The 24,384-nt window shown below is 43.6% G+C and overlaps 1 protein-coding gene across 6 annotated transcripts in view; it reads left to right on the forward strand.

The window, feature by feature from the left end:
- The window catches only part of utrn (utrophin), a 341,113-nt gene that overhangs the window by 3,896 nt on the left and 312,833 nt on the right, over nucleotides 1-24,384 (forward strand). For 3 of the 6 annotated variants that reach the window (XM_036975989.1, XM_036975994.1, XM_036975992.1), the window contains exon 1: nucleotides 22,122-22,269. The exons of 1 other annotated variant lie outside the window; for it this stretch is intronic. In XM_036975989.1, the coding sequence (XP_036831884.1) occupies nucleotides 22,185-22,269 (85 nt within the window). In that variant the 5' untranslated portion in view covers nucleotides 22,122-22,184. Of the gene's footprint in view, nucleotides 1-22,120; nucleotides 22,270-23,637; nucleotides 23,781-24,384 lie in introns of those variants that run through there. 2 more of the 6 variants (XM_036975995.1, XM_036975993.1) reach the window with 2 other exon arrangements.

A 24,384-nucleotide genomic window follows, 5' to 3' on the forward strand; every position in this document is an offset into this window, starting at 1 on the left:
TGTCCCTGATTGGGAAACATATTTAGGCAGCCATATTCTTTGAGTGTTTCGTGGGTGATTGTTCCTGTCTCTGTGTTTGTTGTCACCAGATAGGCTGTATAGGTTTTCACGTTACGTTTGTTGTTTTTGTATTGTTTGTGGTTTCTTCTTTATTAAATATGTATCAAGAATACCACGCTGCATTTTGGTCCGACTCTCCTTCACCTAAAGAAAACCGTAACTGTGTGCCTTGTAAAAAGTTAATTTGTGGAATTTATTTCCTTCTTAATGCGTTTGAGCCAATCAGTTGTGTTGTGACATGGTAGGGTTGGTATACAGAAGACGGCCCTATTTATTAAAAGACTACGTCCATATTGTGGCAAGAAAGGTTCAAATAAGCAAAAAGAAACAACAGTCCATTTACTTTAAGACATGAATGTCAGTCAATGTGGGAAAACTTCAAGAACTTTGAACGTTTCTTCAAGTGCAGTCGCAAAAACCATCAAGCGCTGTGAAGAAACTGGCTCTCATGAGGACTGCCACAGGAAAGGAAGACCCAGAGTTAGCTATGCTGCAGAGGATAAGTTCATTAGTTACCAGCCTCAGATTGCAGCCCAAATAAATGCTTCACGTAACAGACACATCTCAACATCAACTGTTCAGAGGAGACTGTGTGAATCAGGCCTCGTGGACGAATTGCTGTAAAGAAACCACTACTAAAGGACACCAATAATAAGAAGAGACGGGCCAAGAAACACAAGCAATGGACATTAGACCAGTGGAAATCTGTCCTTTGGTCTGATGAGCCCAAATTTGAGAGTTTTGTTTCCAACTGCCGTGTCTTTGTGAGACGCAGAGTAGGTGAATGGATGATCTCCGCATGTGTGGTTCCCACCGTGAAGCATGAAGGAGGAGGTGTGATGGTGTGGGGGTGCTTTTCTGGTTACACACTTAACCAGCATGGCTACCACAGGATTCTGCAGCGTTACGCCATCCCATCTGGTTTGTGCTTAGTGGGACTGTAATTTATTTTTCAACAGGACAATAACCCAACACACCTCCAGGCTGTGTAAGGACTTTTTGAGTGCTGCATCAGATGACCTGGCCTCCACAATCACCCGACCTCAACCCAATTGAGATGGTTTGGGATGAAGGGGACCGCAGAGTGAAGGAAAAGCAGCCAACAAGTGCTCAGCATATTAGGGAACTCCTTCAAGACTGTTGGAAAAGCATTCCAGGTGAAGCTGGTTGAGAGAATGCCAAGAGTGTGCAAAGCTGTCATCAAGGCAAAGGGTGGCTATTTTGAAGAAGAATCTAAAATATATTTTGATTTGTTTAACACATTTTTGGTTACTACAGGATATGTGTAACTTCATTATTTTGATGTCTTCACTATTCTACAATAAAGAAAAACGCTTGAATGAGTAGGTGTGTCCAGACTTTTGACTGGTACTGTATATCTCATCACACACAATACCCCATAATGACAAAGCGAAAACAGGATTTTAGAATTTTTTTCTAATAGATATAATTACTGTGTAGTTACATAGATACACAAATACCTTATTTACGAAAGTATTCAGACCCTTTGTTATGAGACTCAAAATTGAGCTCAGGTGCATCGTGTTTCCATTGATCATATTTGATATGTTTCTACAACTTGATTGGAGTCCAGCTGTGGTAAATTCAATTGATTGGACATGATTTGGAAAGGCACACATCTATCTATATAAGGTCCCACATTTGACAGTGCATGTCAGATCAAAAACCACACCATGAGGTTGAAGGAATTGGCCGTAGAGCTCCGAAACAGGATTGTGTCGAGTAGCAGATCTAGGGAAGGATACCAAAACACTTCTGCAGTGTTGAAGGTCCCCAAGAACACAGTGGCCTCCATCATTCTTAAATGTAAGAAGTTTGGAACCGCCAAGACTCTTCCTAGAGCTGGCTGCCCGGACAAACTGAGCAATCGGTGGAGAAGTGCCTTGGTCAGGGAGGTGACCAAGAACCCGATGGTCACTCTGAAGGAGCTCCAGAGTTTCTCTTTGGAGATGGGAGAACCTTCCAGAAGGGCAACCATCTCTGCAGCACGACACAAATCAGGCCTTTATGGTAGAGTGGCCAGACAGAAGACATTCCTCAGTAAAAGGTACAAGACAGCCCGCTTGGAGTTTGCCAAAAGGCACCTAAAGGACTCTCAGACAATGAGAAACAAGATTCTCTGGTCTGATAAAACCCAGATTGAACTCTGGCCAGAATCCAAGTGTCACATCTGGAGGAAACCTGGCACCATCCCTATGGTGAAGAACCAAAATCCATTAAAAATTGTAAAAATCAATAACTAATTCATTGTTTGTCACAGAAACATAAAAATAGATATGGTTTATTATATAAATGTAATATAAACTTTTACAACCTTTTGTTTTGAATATAAATTCCAGTTTTGATTTGATAGAAATACATAAAATCTATCAAATGCCATTTAAAGATGTATAAATCAATAACAAATTCACTGATTGTCACAGGAACATCAAGGACTTCAGACTGGGGTGAAGGTTCACCTTCAACAAGACAATGACCCTAAGCACACAGCCAAGACAATGCAGGAGTGGCTTTGGGACAAGTCTCTGAATGTCCTTGAGTGGCCCAGCCAGAGCCCGGACTTGAACCCGATCAAACATCTCTTGAGAGACCTGCAAATAGCTGTGTAGCAATGCTCCCAGTCCAACCTGACAGAGCTTGTGAGGCTCTGCAGAGAAGAATGGGAGAAACTCCCCTAGCTTGTAGCATCATACTCAAGAAGACTGGAGGCTGTAATCGCTGTCAAAGGTGCTTCAACAAAGTACAGAGTGAAGGGTCTGAATGCTTATGTAAATGTGTATTTCAGTTGTTTTTTAAAAATACATTTGCAAACATTTCTAAAAACCTGTTTTTGCTTTGCCATTATGGGGTATTGTCTGTATATTGATGAGGGGAAAAAACAATTTAATCAATTTTAGAATAAGTCTGTAACGTAACAAAATGTGGAAAAAGTCAAGGTCCCTGAATACTTTCTGAATGCACTGTGTGTGTGTATATATGTATATGTGTGTGTGTGTGTGTGTGTGTAGCAGTAAGGCCCAGCAGGTAAAAAAAGGGTGAGGTGATTTTTCCCTCCAACAGCAGTGTGTTGGTTAGGATAAATAATCATTAACAGGGAATAGACTCACACTTCACTGAGCTGGTGTTAAGAGAGAGGACAGCAGTGTTCAGGGCCACACACACACACACACACTATTTCTCTTATCAACAGAAACACTTCACATCACTGCATGCTGAAGACTTCAGCTGGGCAGTCGTTTTAAACTATGGATTCTAACATTGATCTCACTGCAGTCAAACAGGCCTGGATCACACACATAGGCCTTTATTGTGTGTGTGTTCTTGTGTTTAATCACTGATGTTTGCTTAAATATGGCTAGGACGTTTGTCAGATTTTATAGAGATTTTGTAAGAATAAGATGGCCTGAGAGTGTAATTCTTAAAACTACAGTATGTAACTTTTTGGGCGACCTGACCAAATTCCCATAGAACTATGTGTTATAGATCTGTCATTCTCGTTGAAAGCAAGTCTAAGTGGGAGATCTGTTCTATGTTAGCTATTTCTATTCTTCCCGTAAAGTTTTATTTTTGTGTCTTTTACTTTCAGTTTTGTACAGCAACTTGTAACAGCTGAAAATACAATATTTCTGGTCTATTTTAAATATATTTCACAGCGGTTTAGATGGTACAATGATTACACTATACTTGGTTGTTTTGTCACATAAAGTGAAATTAGGCAAACTATAAAAATGTTCGCATCCAGGAAATAGGGGAGCAATTTCTGCATAGTGCATCTTTAAGGTATAAAACCTTGTCTGAGTAACGATCTGGGAGAAAGGGAGAGGAGAGGTTGTTTTGGGGCAGCGCATGGAAGAGAGGGGGACAGGTGGAGAGATGTTTTTACTGAAGGATGTAGGGGGGGGGGGGGTGGACTGTCCAGTGCACCCTTTCACTTAATCCCTCTTATTAAAGACTGGTAAAGGTAATGGTGTGTGTGTGTACAATGTAGGATTTCCCATCAAACACTGGGGTTCTCTCTTGGTTCTGTCACCCCCCCCTCCCCCCCCCCCCCCCACACACACACACAAAGAAGGCCAGTTGGCAGGAACTTGTGTTCAGTTAATATTTGTGTTAGTGGACAACAACATAGTTAGAAAAAACAGGTTGGAACAACCAAAATAGCTGTCAGGGTTGGGCTTGGGGATTTGGTATTGGTTGAGTGAAAGCCATTTGTCATGAGAAGCCATGCAGACATGCTATAATTATAGCCTGCACTCTCAGCTGCTGGGTGCCCCTGGCCCTCACACAGACCAACATTATGGTAGTCTTAAAGGACATAAGTAGGTACACATCATTACATAGAGGGCTTCCCTGCTTGCATTTTGAGAGAGATAATAATACACACACACACTCAGACACTCTTCGTCTCTCTCTCTCTCGGTGTCTTTTTCTCCTAATTAGTAATGTGTAATTTTCCCAGTGAGGGACATTTTTTGTGTGTGTGTGTTTGCATGTCTCTAGAGGATGGAGGATAACTTTGTGTCAGAGAGGCGGCCATGCCAATCCACTCTGGCTAAACAACCAACCACTCCACTGGGAACGCCATCAGAATGCCACTGATGGGCTCAGGACGAGAGCGATAACAGACACACACACCCCATGCACACGTTCAGACGCCACTCTTGCTCTCTCTCTTTCTCCTCTCTCTTACTCTCACTTCTTCTCTCCCCCCCATTCAACGAAGGGGGCCAGACCGGTCTCATGTCTTCCAGCCTCAAGTGTTATGTAAACCCACCGGACCAGGAGAGAGGGAGGGGGGGGAGAGACAGAGAGACCGAGCCTAGTTGCACCAGCCATCAGCACTCAATGGAGAATGCACAGAAGAGGGCCATGTTTTTTTATTCAATGATTAGATGTGTAATTATCAGGATGGAGCACTATTCTCTACCTAACTACCTCCTGCTCTGCCCCTCCTCCTCCTGCTGACGACACAGCCTGTCTGCTGGGAAAGGTCAAAGGTCAAATGACCCAAGGGAATAGAGCTGTTGTTTATCAGAGTAGACTTTAGTTTTACACCCCCCTCATCGCCCGTACGTCTCAGTCACTTACATGTCCTGTGAATACCTGAACACGTTCCCTGCGTGTCATTTGAGACCAGTGTGCTGGAAAATATGGTTAATAGGGATGGGTACTGAACGGACGTCAAATCCATATTTAATCAGAGATCACATTTTGTTCAAATACTATAAAACTATTTGGTTGAAAGGTTGTCTTGAAGACAACATTAATGTGCTTTGACTCTAGTGTTCCATTTGTACATGTGCATTTGCGGGACACAACAAAAAATAAACCGAGCCAAGCATCACACAGTTCTGTACCCTAAATTTCCTTTCCCCTTCATGTCTCACTCAGTCAATTGCGTGTACCGACCGAAATAAACGTCTATAAATTAGAGGTCGACCGATTAATTAGGGCCGATTTCAAGTTTTCATAACAATCTGTAATCTGCATTTTTGGACACCGATTATGGCCGATTACATTGCAATCCACGAGGAGACTGCGTGGCAGGCTGACCACCTGTTACGTGAGTGCAGCAGGGAGCCAAGGTAAGTTGCTAGCTAGCATTAAACTTATCTTATAAAAACAATCAATTTCAACATAATCACTAGTTAACTACACATGGTTGATGATATTACTAGTTTAACTCGCTTGTCCTGCGTTGCATATAATCAATGTTAATCAATGTTAATTTATCATCAAATCACAGCCTACTTCGCCAAAGAGGTGATGATTTAACAAAAGCGCATTCGTGAAAAAAGCACAATCATTGCACCAATGTACCTAACCATAAACATCAATGCCTTTCTTAAAATCAATACACAAATTTATATTTTTTAAACCTGCATATTTAATTCAAGTTAGCAAGCAATATTAACTAGGGAAATTGTATCACTTCTCGTGCGTTCTGTGCAAGTAGAGTCAGTGTATATGCAGCAGTTTGGGCCGCCTGGCTCGTTGCAAACTGTGTGAAGACCATTTCTTCCTAAAAAAGACTGTAATTAATTTTCCAGAAATGTACATAATTATGACATAACATTGAAGGTTGTGCAATGTAACAGCAATATTTAGACTTATGGATGCCACCCGTTAGATAAAATACGGAACGGTTCCGTATTTCACTGAAATAATAAACGTTTTGTTTTCGAAATGATAGTTTCCAGATTTGACCATATTAATGACCTAAGGCTCGTATTTCTGTGTGTTATTATATTATAATTAAGTATATTATTTGATAGAGCAGTCTGACTGAGCGGTGGTAGGCAGCAGCAGGCTCGTAGGCATTAATTCGAACAGCACTTTCCTGCGTTTGCCAGCAGCTCTACGTTGTGCTTCAAGCATTGCACTGTTTATGACTTCAAGCCTATCAAGATTAGGCAATACTATAGTGCCTATAAGAACATCCAATAGTCAAAGGTATATGAAATAGAAACGGTATAGAGAGAAATAGTCCCATAATTCCTATAATAACTACAACCTAAAACTTCTTAACTGGGAATATTGAAGACTCATGTTAAAAGGAACCACCAGCTTTCATATGTTCTCATGTTCTGAGCAAGGAACTTAAACGTTAGCTTTCTTACATAGCACATATTGCACTTTTACTTTCTTCTCCAAAACTGTTTTTGCATTATTTAAACCAAATTGCATATGTTTAATTATTTATTTGAGACTAAATTGATTTTACTGATGTATTATATTAAGTTAAAATAAGTGTTCTTTCAGTATTGTTGTAATTGTCATTATTATAAATATATATATAAAAATTGGCTGATTAATCGGTATCGTCTTTTTTTGGTCCTCCAATCTGTATCGGCTTTGAAAAATCATAATCATCGCTAGCTAACATAGAACAGATCTCCCACTTAAGACTTGCTTTCAACGAGAATGACAGATCGTGTTAACAACCGTGTTATCACAAATTCAAAATGAACTGGTTAACTGCAGTGCAGAAATATGTGTTCCTGACATTGTGCTGCAGTTTTGTTATAATTTGCTTAAGTTTCGAACACACCAACAGCGGTATTGTATTTTAGGACACCAGAGTTACATTCATTTCCAACGAAACGCTGCGTTTGCCTTGCAGCACTGCGTTGCAGAGGCAGTTGCAGTGCGTTCGATTTGGCGCATACGTTGGCTTTATCGAATATATGCGTCAAACTGTATGCGTAGACGGCTTGACAGAAATTGTAGCAGAAGGTAACTGTTGAACTTTTGTTGCATTCATATCCAGATGATGCTGCATACTATTTTGCGCAATGACGCTGCCGGTGTGTTCGAAGCGTTAGGCCAAAATAGCAGGCAACATCATCTGGATATGTGTGCAGCAGAAGTTCAACATTCACCTTCAGAATGTACTTCTGGTGTATCAAAATGAAACAAACTATCGGTGTGATCGAGGTGTTAGCCTAGGCCCCTCAAACTCAAGTCTGGACCTCAAAGCCAGTTCCACCGCATGTTTTCATTGTTCCCCTCTAATCAGGGTTCTGATTTAGACCTGGGACACTAGGTGTGTGTGCAATTAATGATCAGGTAGAACAGAAAACCAGAATCATTAAGCATGGGCCTACTCACCAAACAGATGTCCTGGCCATAATTCATCCCCATGCAGTGTTCAATTTAGAATTGTTCATCCGTGTAGAAAATTCCAAGGAACAGACTTAATACACTCAAAAGTCTGTATTTTGAAAATAGGACAAATTTTGGTTTGTATCACTGAAAAAACTGTTTTTTTCACCATGCCAATTTGAGCCCTGTTTCAAATGACCAATAACTGTTCCAGACGCAAGATGCAAATCACTTTGCACTATTGTTTTTATTTGATTCTGTTATTACATAATGTTTTTTTTTTACTATAAAATAGGTGTCTTGACTGTGATAAGGGCTCGGGAAATAGGAGCGTCTTGTCTGCTAAAAGGCTATGTCATTGTACAGCCATAGACTTCAACAATTCAAGCGCCACACTGCTAAGGTTATTTATTACCTTTTTGATGATTGTGTTCCACTATATAATATAACCAGGGTTGGGGAGTAGCGGATTACAAAAAACGCGTAACTGTAATATGTTACATTGAAAAAGTAGATGATTACTTTGAGGATTACTTTTAAATTCAGAAAGGATGTTTGCAATGACATTCAAATCAGCATTGAAAAAAGGCCAAGTATAAATTTGTTCCACGTGAGCAAGTCTGACCACAAGTCAGAGACCACTATGATGATACGCAGGAAAAGAGCAGGAATGGGCGTTTGTAGGCTACAGCACAAGCTATGTTTTACTATGGTGCGACTGCTGTCGGCATCCAAAGATTATCCAACTTGAATAAACGCTTGGAAGTAAGGATGACAGCAGTGGTGTAGTCTACGGCAATGCGAATTTTACTTTTTATTCATATCTACATAGCGCATTGATGTGAATCACACTGCTGCTCTCTCATTTAGCTATTTGTGCCTTACGGATTGTGGTTGTTGTAGATGGCTGTTCAAAAATATGTATTTGAACCCAATAATGGTTGAATTCAAGAAGTTTAAGCTGCCTATCAATCATTGTTTTTGAAATCAGTGGACAGCTGTAACGACCTGGGAGTAGTGGGTGCGGAGTCAGGCGCAGGAGGCAGAAAGTTCAGGATAGCGTTTATTACGCACAGGGAAAAAACAGAGCTCGCCAAGAATACCGGGCGCACAATAACAAATGCCCAACGCAATACGTACTGCCACACAGAAACACAGTGGGAAAAATAGTTAGGCTCACACAAAGAGCAGGCGGGCCTACCGGCTTAAATAGCCCAACTAATCAACCTCAACAAGGAACACTTGAAACTAAACAGACAAAACAAACAGAAAAGGGAAAATGGATCAGTGGCCGCTAGTAGGCCGGTGACAACGATCGCCGAGCGCTACCCGAACAGGGGGAGGAGCCACCTTCGGAAGGAGTCGTGACAACAGCCAGTGAAAATGCGCTCTTGCAACAGCTGCATAGTGGGGATCCCAGCATATGGAATAAAAGTGGGGCTTTTATTGATCAATCTAATTTATGTGGATAATTATTTTAATCCAAAGGCCTAATTGACACATGCTTAAACTCATACACTTTTGATTGACTGAAAGGGGCGATCTGTAGTTGCTGCATTCATTTATGGATTTATAAATTATATATATTAGTGTAAAGATATCATTTAATCGTATTATTATATGTAGTAGAAAGCTATGGGTTAGAAGAAGCCTGCATAACCAACCCATAAAGTAAAATTGAAGTCTGAAGTTTACATACATCTTAGCCAAATACATTTAAACTCAGTTTTTAACAATTCCTGACATTTAATCTTAGTAAAAATTCCCTGTCAGTTAGGATCACCACTTTTTTTTAAGAATGTGAAATGTCAGAATAATAGCAGGAAGAATGATTTATTTCAGCTTTTATTTCTTACATCACATTCCCAGTGGTTCAGAAGTTTACATGCATTCAATTCGTATTTGGTAGCATTGCCTTTACATTTTTTAACTTGGGTAAAATGTTTTGGGTAGCCTTCCACAAGCTTCTAACAATAAGTTGGGTGAATTTTGGCCCATTCCTCCTGACAGAACTGATGTAACTGAGTCAGGTTTGTAGGCCTCCTTGCTCCCACACGCTTTTTCAGTTCTGCCCACAAATTGTCTATGGGATTGAGGTCAGGGCTTTGTGATGGCCACTCCAATACCATGACTTTGTTGTTCTTCAGCTATTTTGCCACAACTTTGGAAGTATGCTTGTGGTCATTGTCCATTTGGAAGACCCATTTGCGACCAAGCTTTAACTTCCTGACTGATGTCTTGAAATGTTGCTTCAATATATCCACATATTTTTCCATCCTCATGATGCCATCTATTTTGTGAAGTGCACCAGTCCCTCCTGCAGCAAAGCACCCCCACAACATGATGCTGCCACCCCAGTGCTTCACAGTTGGGATGGTGTTCTTCGGCTTGCAAGCCTCCCCCTTTTTCCTCCAAACATAACGATGGTCATTATGGCCAAACAGTTCTATTTTTGATTCATCAGACCAGAGGATATTTCTCCAAGAAGTACGATCTTTGTCCCCATGTTCAGTTGCAAACCGTAGTCTGGCATTTTTATGGCGGTTTTGGAGCAGTGGCTTCTTCCTTGCTGAGCGGCCTTTCAGGTTATGTCGATATAGGACTTGTTTTACTGTGGATATAGATACTTTTGTACCTCTTTCCTCCACCATCTTCACAAGGTCCTTTGTTATTGTTCTGGGATTGATTTGCACTTTTCTCACCAAAGTACATTCATCTCTAGGAGGCAGAACGCGTCTCCTTCCTGAGCGGTATGACAGCTGCGTGGTCCCATGGTGTTTATACTTGCGTATTATTGTTTGTACAGATGAGCGTGGTACCTTCAGGTGTTTGGAAATTGCTCTCTGTCTGTAAACAATTGTTGTAAAAAGTATTTTTGTCATGCACAAAGTAGATGTCCTAACCGACTTGCCAAACTATAGTTTGTTAATAAGAAATTTGTGGTGTGGTTGAAAAACGAGTTTTAATGACTCCAACATAAGTGTATGTAAACGTCCTACTTCAACTGTATATCCATACTATGACTAATAAGCATACTCAATGTATGTCACAAATAGTACGGTTAGTGTAGTTAGTATGAGTATTCAAACACAGCTAGAGTGCTCCGGGTACTCGCCTCTACCTCCTGCTCTCGCTACCTGAAATGTATATTTCTCCTCTACATTGTTTGTGATTTGAGGTGTGTGTGTGTGTAAGTGCGTGCTCACTTTTACCTTTACAAATAGCTTGATAGACTAGTTGATCATGTCATTGTTGCAGCCAGTGGAATGTGTCAGGGATGAACCAGAGGGTGTGTTTATGCTTTATTGAGTCTGTGTCATCACACATCATTCCTTTCCCTTAATGATTAATATATCCATGCCACAATACCTCCTTATGCCACACCGACCCTGTTGTATGCAAGTCCAAGAGAGAGAGACATGAACACAGAGATACAGACAGACATGGATTATAGTGTTATAAGGTTCAGTTTTAAAGGCTGTCTGTTTCTGATCTGGAAAGTGTTACGAGGTCCAAGTATTCAGAAACAATACCGGGAGCACTTTTCAACACAACCTCAGCAGCATAGTGTGCACCGTTCAACACCAGATATACAAGGTGTACTTCGCTTCACAAACCCAGCCAGCTGTATAGCCAGGGACAATGGTATTGGACACACTGGGGGAGAGTAAAACAGACACACTATATATACAAAACTATGTTGACACCCCTTCAAATTTGGACACACTACCATGCAAATCTCTATAGACAAATATTGCCTGTAGAATGGCCTTACTGAAGAGCTCAGTGACTTTCAACGTGGAACCGTTGCCACATTTCGATGCCACCTTTCCAACAAGTCAGTTCATTAAATGTCTGCCCTGCTAGAGCTTCCCCGGTCAACTGTAAGTGTTATTATTGTGAAGTGGAAATGTCTAGGAGCAACAACGGGTCAGCCGGGAAGTGGTAGGCCACACAAGCTCACAGAACAGGACCGCCGAGTGCTGAAGCGCGTAACGTGTTAAAAAAAAAAAAAAATCTGTTCTCAGTTTCAACACTCCCGAGTTCCAAACTGCCTCTGGAAGCAATGTCAGCACCAGAACTGTTCGTCGGGTGCTTTATGAAATGGGTTTCCATGGCCGAGCAGCCACATACAAGCCTAAGATCACCATGCGCAATGCCAAGCGTCGACTGGAGTGGCGTAAAGCTCGCTGCCATTGGACTCTGGATCAGTGGAAATGTGTTCTCTGGTGATGAATCATGCTTCACCATCTGGCAGTCCATCGGAATAATCTGGGTCTGGCGGATGCCAGGAGAACGCTACCTGCCCGAATGCATAGTGCCAACTGTAAAGTTTGGTGGATAATAAATAATGGTCTGGGGCTATTTTTCATGGTTCGGGCTAAGCCCCATAGTTGCAGTGAAGGGAAATCTTAACACTACAGCATACAAGGACATTGTACACGATTATGTGCTTCCAACTTTGTTGCAACAGTTTGGGGAAGGCCCTTTCCTGTTTCAGCATGACAATGCCCCTGTGCACAGCTTCTGAGCTCCTATTAGCAGCAAATATTAATTTTAAAAAGAAAATGAATGTGTTCATGCAAAAAATATATTGTACGGAATCTCGTCAATTCGTTACACCAATCAAAACGAATTGCAATGACTCGTTTCAAGCTATAACGTATCGTTCCTGTAAGGTATCGGAGCCCTTGTTTCTAGATGCTATTGAATCATTCATGAAAGGAGAGATGCACATTCTCTCTCTCTCTCTCTCTCTTCTCTCTCTCTGTCTGTCACACAAACACACACACACACACACAGGCAGACATAACATACACTGTTTGTGTGGTTACAAGATGGCGCCAACAGAGAGGGCCGCCTCGCTTCTAGTCCTAAGGAAACTTTGCATTATTTGTTTTTTTAATGAATTCATCATTCTTACATTGTTAGCCCAGAAAATCCTAAGTGTTATTACATACAGCCGGGAAGAACTATTGGATATCAGAGCGACGTCAACTTACCAGCACTACGACCAGTAATACGACTTTCCCGAAGCGGATCCTTTGTCTGAACCACCCAGGGTATTGGAACTGATTCCAGAGGCTTCCCAGAACAGTGTCACCGCAGAAGAGGTAGACAGAGAGGCCTAATGGTCAGACTTCGGAGGCGCTCACACCACCCACCGCTTCCGATTATATTACTCGCTCCATTCTCTAGATAGCAAGGTAGACAAAATTAGGGCAAAGGTTGCTTTCCAGAGGGTCATCAGGGACTGTAACACGGAAACATGGCTCTCTCGGCATATGCTGTCGGAGTCAGAACAGCCACCGATATTCTTTGTGCACCGTGCCGACAGAAATAACCATCTCTCTGGGAAGAAGAAGGACTGGTGTGGTGTGTATGTTTCATGACTAATATCTCATAGTGTAATTGTAACAACGTACAGGAACTCAAGTCCTTTTGTTCACCTGACCTAGAATTCCTCACAATCAAATGCCGACCGTATTATTTCCCAAGAGAATTCTCGTCGGTTATTGTCACAGCCGTGTATATCCCCGCTTAACTTCTTGACGCTACCCATCCCTTAAGTGGGATAATTGTCATCAGCAACCTCTGAATAGCATAGCGCCCCAGTCAAATAATATTACTAAAAATATTAATATTCATGAAATCACAAGTGCAATATTGCAAAACACAGCTTAGCCTTTTGTTAATCCATCTGTCATCTCAGACTTTGAAATTACGCTTTACAGCGAAAGCAATACAAGCATTTGTGTAAGTTTATTGATCGCATGACAAAACATTAAGTACACTTAGCATCAGGTAACTTGGTCACGAAAATCAGAAAAGCAATCAAATTAATCGTTTACCTTTGATCTTCGGATGTTTTCACTCACGAGACTCCCAGTTACACCACAAATGTTTCTTTTGTTCCATAAAGATGATTTTTATATCCAAAATACCTCATTTTGTTTGTTGCGTTATGTTCAGAAATCCACAGGAAAGAGCAGTCACGACAACACAGACGAAAATCCCAAATAATATCCATAATGTCCACAGAAACATGTCAAACGGTTTTTATAATCAGTCGTCAGGTTGTTTTTAAAATATATATTCGATAATATATCAACCGGGAATGTAGGTATTTCAATGGGACAGGGAAAATCAATGGCCGCTTTACTCTGTTGCGCAAAACTCACTGAGAGCCCCCACCTATCCACTTACGCAATGTGATCTTTCTCGCTCATTTTTCAAAATAAAAGCCTGAAACTATGTCTAAAGACTGTTGACACCTTAGGGAAGCCATAGAAAAGGGAATATGGTTGATATCCCTTTAAATTGAGGATAGGTATGCATAGGAATAGAGAGGTTTCAAAATAAGAGGCACTTCCTGATTGGATTTTCCTCAGGTTTTCGCCTGCAATATCAGTTCTGTTATAATCACAGACAATATTTTGACCGTTTTGGAAACTTTATAGTGTTCTCTATCCTAATCAGACAATTATATGCATGTTCTAGTTTCTGGGGCTGAGAAATAGGCAGTTTCAAATGGGTACGTTTTTTAGCCAAAAACGAAAATATTGCCCCCTACACGCAAAATGTTAAGCCGACACCACGACGGCCCTCAAGGAACTTCACTGGACTTTATGCAAGCTGGAAACCACATATCCTGAGGCTGCATTTATTGTAGCTGGGGATTTCAACAAAACAAATTTGAGAACAAGGCTACCAAAATTCTATCAGCATATTGATTGTAGCACTCGTGATGGCAAAACTCTGGATCACTGCTACTCTAACTTCCGAGATGCATACAAGGCCCTCCCCCACCCTCCCTTCGGCAAATCTGACCACAATTCAATTTTGCTCCTCCCTTCCTATAGGCAGAAACTCAAACAGGATGCACCCATGACAAGGACTATTCAATGCTGGTCTGACCAATCAGAATCCACGCTTCAAGATTGTTTTGATCACACGGGGTAGTGTCAGAGAATAATATCGATTTATATGCTGATTCAGTGAGTGAGTTCATAAGGAAGTGCATGGGAGATGTTGTACCCACTGTGACTATTAAAACCTTACTAACCAGAAACCGTGGATAGATGGCGGCATTTGCGCAAAACTGAAAGTTGACTGGGAATATGGCCGAATACAAACAGTGTAGTTACTCCCTCCGCAAAGCAATCAAACAAGCGAAATGTCAGTATAGAGACAAAGTGGAGTCGCAATTCAATGGCTTAGACACGAGACGTATGTGGCAGGGTCTACAGACAATCACGGACTATAAAAGGAAAACCATCCACGTCACGGACACTTGACGTCTTGCTTCCAGACAAACTAAACACCTTCTTTGCCCGGTTTGAGGATAATACAGTGCCACCTTGGCCAGCTACCAAGGACTGTGGGCTCTCCTCCGTGGCCGACATGAGTAAGACATTTAAAAGTGTTAACCCTCGTAAGGCTGCCGGCCCAGACGGCATCCCTAGCCGCGTCCTCCGAGCATGCGCAGACCAGCTGGCTGGTGTGTTTACGGACATATTCAATCTCTCCCTATCCCAGTCTGCTGTTCCCACATGCTTCAAGATGACCACCATTGTTCCTGTACCCAAGAAGGCAAAGGTAACTGAACTAAATGACTATCGCCCCTTAGCACTCACTTCTGTCATTATGAAGTGCTTTGAGAGACTAGTCAAGGATCATATCACCTCCACCTTACCTGTCACCTTAGGCCCACTTAAATGCGCGTACCACACCAATAGGTCCACAGACGATGCAATCGCCATCACTCTGCACACTGCCCTGTCCCTTCTGGACAAGAGGAATACCTATGTAAGAATGCTGTTCATTGACTACAGCTCAACATTCAACACCACAGTACCCTCCAAGCTCATCACTAAGCTAAGGACCCGGGGACTGTACACCTCCCAACCGAAAGGTTGGTTCAAATCCCTGAGACGACTAGGTGAAAATTCTGTCTGTGCCATTGAGCAAGGTACTTAACCCTAATTGCTCCTGCAAGTTGCTCAGATAAGAGTGTCTGCTAAATGACGAAAACGTAAATGTGATGAGAGCCTTATTATTCTCAGCTCTTTGTTCTCGTCTTTCTCTCTCTTTCTATGTTTCTCTCACCCCTTTCCCTTTCCCATCTCTGTTTCTCACCCCTTTCCCATCTCTGTTTCTCACCCCTTTCCCATCTCTGTTTCTCACCCCTTTCCCATCTCTGTTTCTCACCCCTTTCCCATCTCTGTTTCTCACCCCTTTCCCATCTCTGTTTCTCACCCCGTTCCCTTTCCCATCTCTGTTTCTCACCCCGTTCCCTTTCCCATCTCTGTTTCTCACCCCGTTCCCTTTCCCATCTCTGTTTCTCACCCCTTTCCCATCTCTGTTTCTCACCCCGTTCCCTTTCCCATCTCTGTTTCTCACCCCGTTCCCATCTCTGTTTCTCACCCTGTTCCCTTTCCCATCTCTGTTTCTCACCCCTTTCCCATCTCTGTTTCTCACCCCTTTCCCATCTCTGTTTCTCACCCCTTTCCCATCTCTGTTTCTCACCCCGTTCCCTTTCCCATCTCTGTTTCTCACCCCGTTCCCTTTCCCATCTCTGTTTCTCACCCCGTTCCCTTTCCCATCTCTGTTTCTCACCCCTTTCCCATCTCTGTTTCTCACCCCTTTCCCATCTGTTTCTCACCCCGTTCCCTTTCCCATCTCTGTTTCTCACACCTTTCCCATCTGTTTCTCACCCCGTTCCCATCTCTGTTTCCCACCCCGTTCCCATCTCTGTTTCTCACCCCTTTCCCATCTCTGTTTCTCACCCCTTTCCCATCTCTGTTTCTCACCCCTTTCCCATCTCTGTTTCTCACCCCTTTCCCATCTCTGTTTCTCACCCCTTTCCCATCTCTGTTTCTCACCCCTTTCCCATCTCTGTTTCTCACCCCTTTCCCATCTCTGTTTCTCACCCCTTTCCCATCTCTGTTTCTCACCCCTTTCCCATCTCTGTTTCTCACCCCTTTCCCATCTCTGTTTCTCACCCCTTTCCCATCTCTGTTTCTCACCCCTTTCCCATCTCTGTTTCTCACCCCTTTCCCATCTCTGTTTCTCACCCCTTTCCCATCTCTGTTTCTCACCCCTTTCCCATCTCTGTTTCTCACCCCTTTCCCATCTCTGTTTCTCACCCCTTTCCCATCTCTGTTTCTCACCCCTTTCCCATCTCTGTTTCTCACCCCGTTCCCTTTCCCATCTCTGTTTCTCACCCCGTTCCCTTTCCCATCTCTGTTTCTCACCCCGTTCCCTTTCCCATCTCTGTTTCTCACCTGTTCCCTTTCCCATCTCTGTTTCTCACCCCGTTCCCTTTCCCATCTCTGTTTCTCACCCCGTTCCCTTTCCCATCTGTTTCTCACCCCGTTCCCTTTCCCATCTCTGTTTCTCACCCCTTTCCCATCTCTGTTTCTCACCCCTTTCCCATCTCTGTTTCTCACCCCTTTCCCATCTCTGTTTCTCACCCCGTTCCCTTTCCCATCTCTGTTTCTCACCCCGTTCCCTTTCCCATCTGTTTCTCACCCCGTTCCCTTTCCCATCTCTGTTTCTCACCCCTTTCCCATCTCTGTTTCTCACCCCTTTCCCATCTCTGTTTCTCACCCCTTTCCCATCTCTGTTTCTCACCCCGTTCCCTTTCCCATCTCTGTTTCTCACCCCTTTCCCATCTCTGTTTCTCACCCCGTTCCCTTTCCCATCTCTGTTTCTCACCCCGTTCCCTTTCCCATCTCTGTTTCTCACCCCGTTCCCTTTCCCATCTCTGTTTCTCACCCCGTTCCCTTTCCCATCTCTGTTTCTCACCCCGTTCCCTTTCCCATCTCTGTTTCTCACTCCTCCCTGTGCCTTTATGGACTGCTGATGTTCCCTGTCATTCTTCTTAAGAAGGATTTGGGGGCACAGACCCAGAGCCACTGAACAGAACGTCAATCTCCTAGCATGTGTGTGATGGTGTGTGTGTGTGTGTGTGTGTGTGTTTGTTCGTGTGACGTGCACCATGCGTCTGTGTGTTGTCATTGGGGTTAATGCTTTGAAAGGGAGAGGCTCGCTAGCTAATGTTGCTTTGATGACTCATTGTTGTTGCCAAAATCAGGGTAACAAGAGGTTGTGTGAGAGTTCATATGTATGTGTGAGTGTTAGAGTGTAGGAAACTAAACAGTAGGCCTACTGTTTAGGTTGTGTGGTGTATTTAGGTGCCGTGCGTTTGTGCGTGCACGTGTGTGTGTTGTGATGGCACTGCTCTCCAAGTGCCAGAACCCAGCTTGAAAAGGGAGGGAAAGCTCCATTCGGATTTCAGTGTGTGTGGAAATTTGGGACAGAAGCGGAGGCCAAGATATTCCCCTAGGGTGTGGCTGTGTGAATGCTACACATTTAAACTCCTCTGTCAGGGTGTAGGCCTACTGCCCAGGAGAAAAAGTGTTCAACTGTAGTGCTTGAAACCCTATTGTACCTGTGTCACAATGTCTGTTTAGTTGTGTTCACGCTGCTGTGTGTGTGTGTATTCTCCTCTTGTATCCTCCCAGCAGGAGATGGCTGTGAGAACCTGCATCTGGGACCCCGCCCCCACTACCCCTCCTTGCCCTCACTGTCGAAACACCCCCTCCCACCCCCCTTGTCTGCCAGTTGTCACACCCCTACATACAGCATACACACCCAAGAAGTAGCCTCCCTTCTCCAGCCTCGCTCCCTTCTCCCCTTGTCCTGATCGTTAGGGAAATAAGCTTTGCTGCCCAATCTAGCTTCTGATCCTTCCCCTGACTGAGGGGATTTTATAAAATAGGCTCAGGCCCAGAAAGTAAATATTAACCTAGTGACATGTTCTACTGCCTCCTACATTCAGTATTCTAATACTTTACCAACCTGAGAGAAAAATCTTATTTTCTACAATGGTCCGTTTCAGCACTGACATTTGGTAATAAATGTTTCTTAACAGTTAACACAGACTAAATCAACTCCTGGCACCATGTTATCTGTTGTTTATGGAGCTAGCTGTTTGTCAGGACAGAATTATGGTAAGGCAATGACCTCATGGTGAGGTCAAAGGGAAATGTTCCAGTCTTTTAATGTTTTACCCATTGTTCAACCCATGTTTTGGCCTATATGCCTTTGGCTTTGGACTTAGTTTGGCCTTAAACCCCCTGACCACTTGGCATTGTCACCTATCCTGTCATTTTAGCCTCTCCTTTAGTTCTAGTTTGTGGATAGAGGTGTGTTACTATAGTAACCTGGTATGGCCTTTTCCCCCAGGTGGTCACACACAGGAATGTGCGTAATATTCTCCTTTTCTCTCAATTTCGACTCCATGGGGAGTTATACAACATGGGATCCAATATAAAGAAGTGTCCATGTGGAATTCTGTGCTATAAGATGTGTAGGGGGATTATTAACTTACTACCTGTCTGGGGGGACATGCAGCCTTGCAGGAAGTAACTGACCTTAAGTGCATCCTGTGTGTGTGTGTGTGTGTGTGTGTGTGTGTGTGTGTGTGTGTGTGTGTGTGTGTGTGTGTGTGTGTGTGTGTGAGTGAGATGGAGGCAGTGGCAGGATAGTAATGACGGACCAGCAGCACGGCTAGACCAGCTGTTACCATGACACCTCAGAAGAATTCTCTGACATCCAGCACCGTGTGTGTTACTTAGATCATTTCTGTGTGAGATTGTTCCTCCTGTGTGTGACGCTGTGTGTTGTGTTTATTTGCTTGTTTGTATGCCAATATGGGTGTGTTTTTCAAAGTAACTGTAGCTTCTTATTATGTCACCAAACAATATTTCAGGGCACTGTGGTGATTTGTGGCTTCTGCCGCTGTGTGGACGTTTTTTGAATTTCTGACAATAGACAGACATAGTGAAGAGAAGCTAGACAGAAGGCTACTGGCATAACAACAAATACTAGAGACACCTTTACTGGTTGTCTGAGATGAAAGCAGGGGGGGGGGGGGTTGCATGCGGTTTCCTGGCAACCGTTTCTGCGGTGGCCATTTATCAGAGGCCATTGTGGGTAGGAGAGGGGTTGGAGAAGGGAGTGTTAGAGTGCCTAAATCCTTTTTGACATCTTTAATGTTAGGGTGTCTTTCTCTTTGCAGGCAAGTGCAACACAAAACGAAATAGAGCTATGAGTGAAGGAATGAAAGAGTGTGTTAGTGAAGGAGTGAGTGAGGCTTTCAGATGGAAAGTGTGAATGAAGGAGAGAGTTTTGGGATGGTGAGAGTGAGTGAAGGAAGGAATGAGGGATTAAAAGAGTGGAAGTAGAGCTTTTGCTCAGAGACAGAGGCCTCCTCCCTAGTTCAGCACATACAGCACGAGGGCGTGGGCCTGTGGCATTCTGGGAGATTTCTATGGAGTGTTTGTCTCTGTGGCCTGAGTTCTCTGAGACGTGGGCCCCACCATTGACTCTTCTGTTCCTTCTCAGCCCGCCCGGCTTGTGTGTGTGTGTGTGTGTGTGTGTTAGAGTTGGGTGGTATCCAGATGTACTGTACTATACTGTCATATTGTTTCTGTACCATACTGGGGTATACAGCATTACCGAATGTTCACACAATTACACTGAACAAATATATAAAAGGCAACACACATCAATTTCAAAGAGTTACAGTTCATATAGGGAAATCAATCAGTTCAAATAAATTCATTAGGCCCTGATCTATGGATTTCGCATGACTGGGAAGACAGATATGTTTCTGTTGGTCACAGACTTACAGGAGCAGCTCAGGGATTCGAACCAACAACCTTTTGATTACTGGCCCAACGCTCTTAACCACTAGGCTACCTGCTGCGTATCTGCTGTAACCAAGAAGCTGGAAGTAAGAAGCGTGTCTGCTGTAACTGTAATATCTTATGTTTCACCGAGTGGTGGTTGAAAGATGACATGTATAACACAGCTGGCAGGGTTTTTGGGGTCTGCAAGATAGAACAGCTGCCTCCGTTAAGACAAAGGGTGGCGGTCTGTGTATATTTGTAAACAACAGCAAAAAGTTCTACAGCAACACCATCGAGATAATCCTGACTGGTTGCACCACTGCTTGTTATGGCAACTGCTCAGCCTTCGACCACAAGACACTACAGAAGGTAGTGCGTACGGCCCAGTACATCTAAACCATGCAGTGCCCTATTTAGCAAAACATAGCCCAAAACAAACTTCAAATGCACCCAACAAGATTGTAGTCAAGAGATTGTAGTGATTGAGTGCAAGGAATATGGGACCAAATATGGGACCACTCTTAGTGAATTTGTCCAAATACTTATGACAACTTCAAATGGGGGGACTAGATACACATTGTGCTTTCATTTATATACGGCATAACAGATATGTAGGAAAATACCCTCAAATAAAGGTGACATTCTATACTGTAGCCTCATATGAAACATTTGATCTCAAATCCAAAGTGATGAAGTATAGAGCCACATTTAAAATGTTAGCTTCACTGTCCAAATACAAATGCAGGGGAGTGTAGCTCAGTGGAAAGTCCCTCTGATTCTCAGATTATTTCAGTCCATACCAAATCCAGCCCCACCCAACCCAAACCCAACTCAGTTCTGTCCTAGACTGTATATTATGGTTCTGTCTAGCCCAGCCCTGTCCTAACCCCAGCTGGTCTGATCCTTTATGGAAGGAAGTGGTGCTAATGCAATCTGACTCAGAGGGAAGTTAGTCACGGGACTGACCAGGCTTGTAATCCTTTTCCATTTCCTCCTCGTGGGAGAAAGGAAGAGTGAAAACAAAACACACCAAACAAACCCCTCCTCCCCTCTCTCTGTTCTCTCTGTTCTCTCTCTCCCTCTCATTTCTCGTGGGAGGGGATGGATGTAGGTCCAGTTGTTCCTCATTGTAGAGAGGTTTAGTCATTAGAGGCCAAATTGACTTTCTTTCCTCTCCTCTCTCTGGCAGCGATGGGGGGGATGAGTCAAGGGAACAATGTTTGTCAAAGACTTCGTCATATGTCATCTCTCTGTTTCCAGTACTGTATAAAGGTAGTATACAGGGTTTAAGAGTTTCTCTCTCTTGGTGTGTGTTACGAGTCATCCTTTGGTCATGTTGATCTGCTGTCTCAGTCTCACGTGTAACAGGATGTGAGCTGACCACCCGCTGGGGGGTGGGGGTGGGGGGCTGCTGTGTGGCTGTGTTTAGGCCAGTGGAGGATTCTCCCTTTTTGTAATTGTGATGTAACACTGCCCCTGACACACACACACACACGCACGCACACGCACACGCACACTATATCTGTCACTTTGACAGGAAGTTACACTTCTCTTGTTTGACAAGCTGGCCTTGTGCCTTCCTCACCTCCCTCTCTCCCCATCGCCCTCTTCTCACACCCCTGCTGTAGTGTGTGTGACATAAGAGTACACCTTACCATCAATCCAAGTAAACATACCCAGCATGCTCAGCAAGCAGCCCTCAAACGTCCACTTCCTCAGACTGCCAGTGCCACTACTTGTCTTCCTCTTCCGTGTTTGTTGTTTTCGTTTCTTTCTCTCTTATATGTTCTCTCCATCATGAATTTGAGTAAGTGGCTGCCTTGGAGAAGGCGCAGTGCTTCCAGACAGAGGAGGAAGCAGGAGAGAGTGTCTCTTGTTCTGGGTGAGTAGTACAGGATAAATAGCAGAGCTCTCTTCATTTCCTGTTTCAACTAAAGAAAATAGTAAAGAGGCTAGAATTGCTTTCACTCGGTCTCCATCTCTGTCTAATCGACAGTACAGATTAGTCGTTGCTGGCTTCCTCTACAGCGAGTAAACGTTTTTCCCCCACAGAATATTCATGTTCATTTTTAGGGTTGAATTTGATGAGCAAGTTTAAGTATCTTTAAAGTAAATTTGTGTAATTTTGACTAACTTTATTCCAGCAACACGTAAAAACAAATAGCACTGTGTTTTTTTGTGCATGGTGATGTGTGGGTTTGTGTCTGGCCATGTGTGTGCGTGGTGATGTGTGGGTTTGTGTGTGTCTGGCCATGTGTGTGCATGGTGATGTGTGGGTTTTTGTGTGTCTGGCCATGTGTGTGTGCCCGCGTGTGTGTATGTGTGCGTGTGTGTGTTTTGATATACTTCACATTCCTCCAGGGCAATACCAGCACCTCTGTACGGTTGAACTACATGGTCAAGTGCTCCCAGCCAACCGTGGCAGATATCATTATTTCTCTGTTTGGTTCTGGGGATGTTCTCACTGTGTTGTGTTGGGGTTATCCCTGGATCTAGACTATAGAGAACAACAGAAAAGTGGGTTTTGTGTATGTTTCCCCCCCCTCCCTTTGGCCATGTTTCTGCACAAGTTTTCTCGGCCTGTCTTCTGCAGTCTTTCACTGTGTCTGATAGGACTGTGGCTGTGTATCTGATATTTGACATTCTTCCATGGTTTGATGTTGGAGATGTAGCAGCCCTGCTGGCTGCTGTGCTGTCTTGTGTTGTGTTAGACAGATAACCGGTAACCCATCCAAGTCCTCGGCTCCATCCTAACCTTATCTGGACCTCTTCTTTCCAATGTTGTGTCTAAGCTGTGAGTGTTAGGTTTACAGGTTTCTCTCTCTCTCTCTTTCTCTCTCTCTCTCTCTCTCCTTCTCTTTCTCTCTTTCTCTTTCTCTTTCTCTCTTTCTCTCTCTTTCTCTCTCTCTCTCTCTCTCTCTTTCTCTCTTTCTCTCTCAATTTCTCTCTCTCTCTCTTTCTCTCTCTCTTCTCTCATCACTGTCTCCCTCCGTAACGTGGGAGGCCTCTGCCCCCTGTTGCATGCTGGGACAGGGTTTAGACAGAGAACGCTGTGTGTTCCTTCAGCGGAGCACGGTGTATCCCACAGTGCACTGCCCACCACACCCTGGCCCTGCCTTGCTCTCTGCTCCTCTCTCTCTCATTGGTAGTATCCCCCCTTTCCTTCCCTCTCACCCCTCCTCTCACCCTCTGCCCCTGGCCCCCCTCCCCTGCATTCTTCTGTTATTCTCCCTCTCCTCTGTTCAAGAAACTACAGTCAGGAGTGAGAGAGAGGAATGTGAGCTCCATTCCTGGAGTGTTTTTCTTCTTTTTAATGTTTTTGTCTCTCGTATTTGGGAGAGATGGCGGAAGGCATAGTGGGAGAGATGGCGGAGCGTGGTCTCAAGCTCAGAGGTAGGACTCTCAACCAGGTGACATAGAACCAGGTAGACACAGGTTAGTGACACACAGGTGTAGTTTTACTGTAGATAGACAACCTGTGACATGGAGCTGTCATGCACTCTGTGGTTGGGCACTTCAGGATAGTTGGATAGATTGGCTTAGGTGGTTTAGTGAGTCTGTGTCTTAGGTGGTTTAGTGAGTCTGTGTCTTAGGTGGTTTAGTGAGTCTGTGTCTTAGGTGGTTTAGTGAGTCTGTGTCTTAGGTGGTTTAGTGAGTCTGTGTCTTAGGTGGTTTAGTGAGTCTGTGTCTTAGGTGGTTTAGTGAGTCTGTGTCTTAGGTGGTTTAGTGAGTCTGTGTCTTAGGTGGTTTAGTGAGTCTGTGTCTTAGGTGGTTTAGTGAGTCTGTGTCTTAGGTGGTTTAGTGAGTCTGTGTCTTAGGTGGTTTAGTGAGTCTGTGTCTTAGGTGGTTTAGTGAGTCTGTGTCTTAGGTGGTTTAGTGAGTCTGTGTCTTAGGTGGTTTAGTGAGTCTGTGTCTTAGGTGGTTTAGTGAGTCTGTGTCTTAGGTGGTTTAGTGAGTCTGTGTCTTAGGTGGTTTAGTGAGTCTGTGTCTTAGGTGG

Source organism: Oncorhynchus mykiss, chromosome 4, assembly GCF_013265735.2.
Source record: "Oncorhynchus mykiss isolate Arlee chromosome 4, USDA_OmykA_1.1, whole genome shotgun sequence".
NCBI lineage: Eukaryota > Metazoa > Chordata > Actinopteri > Salmoniformes > Salmonidae > Oncorhynchus > Oncorhynchus mykiss.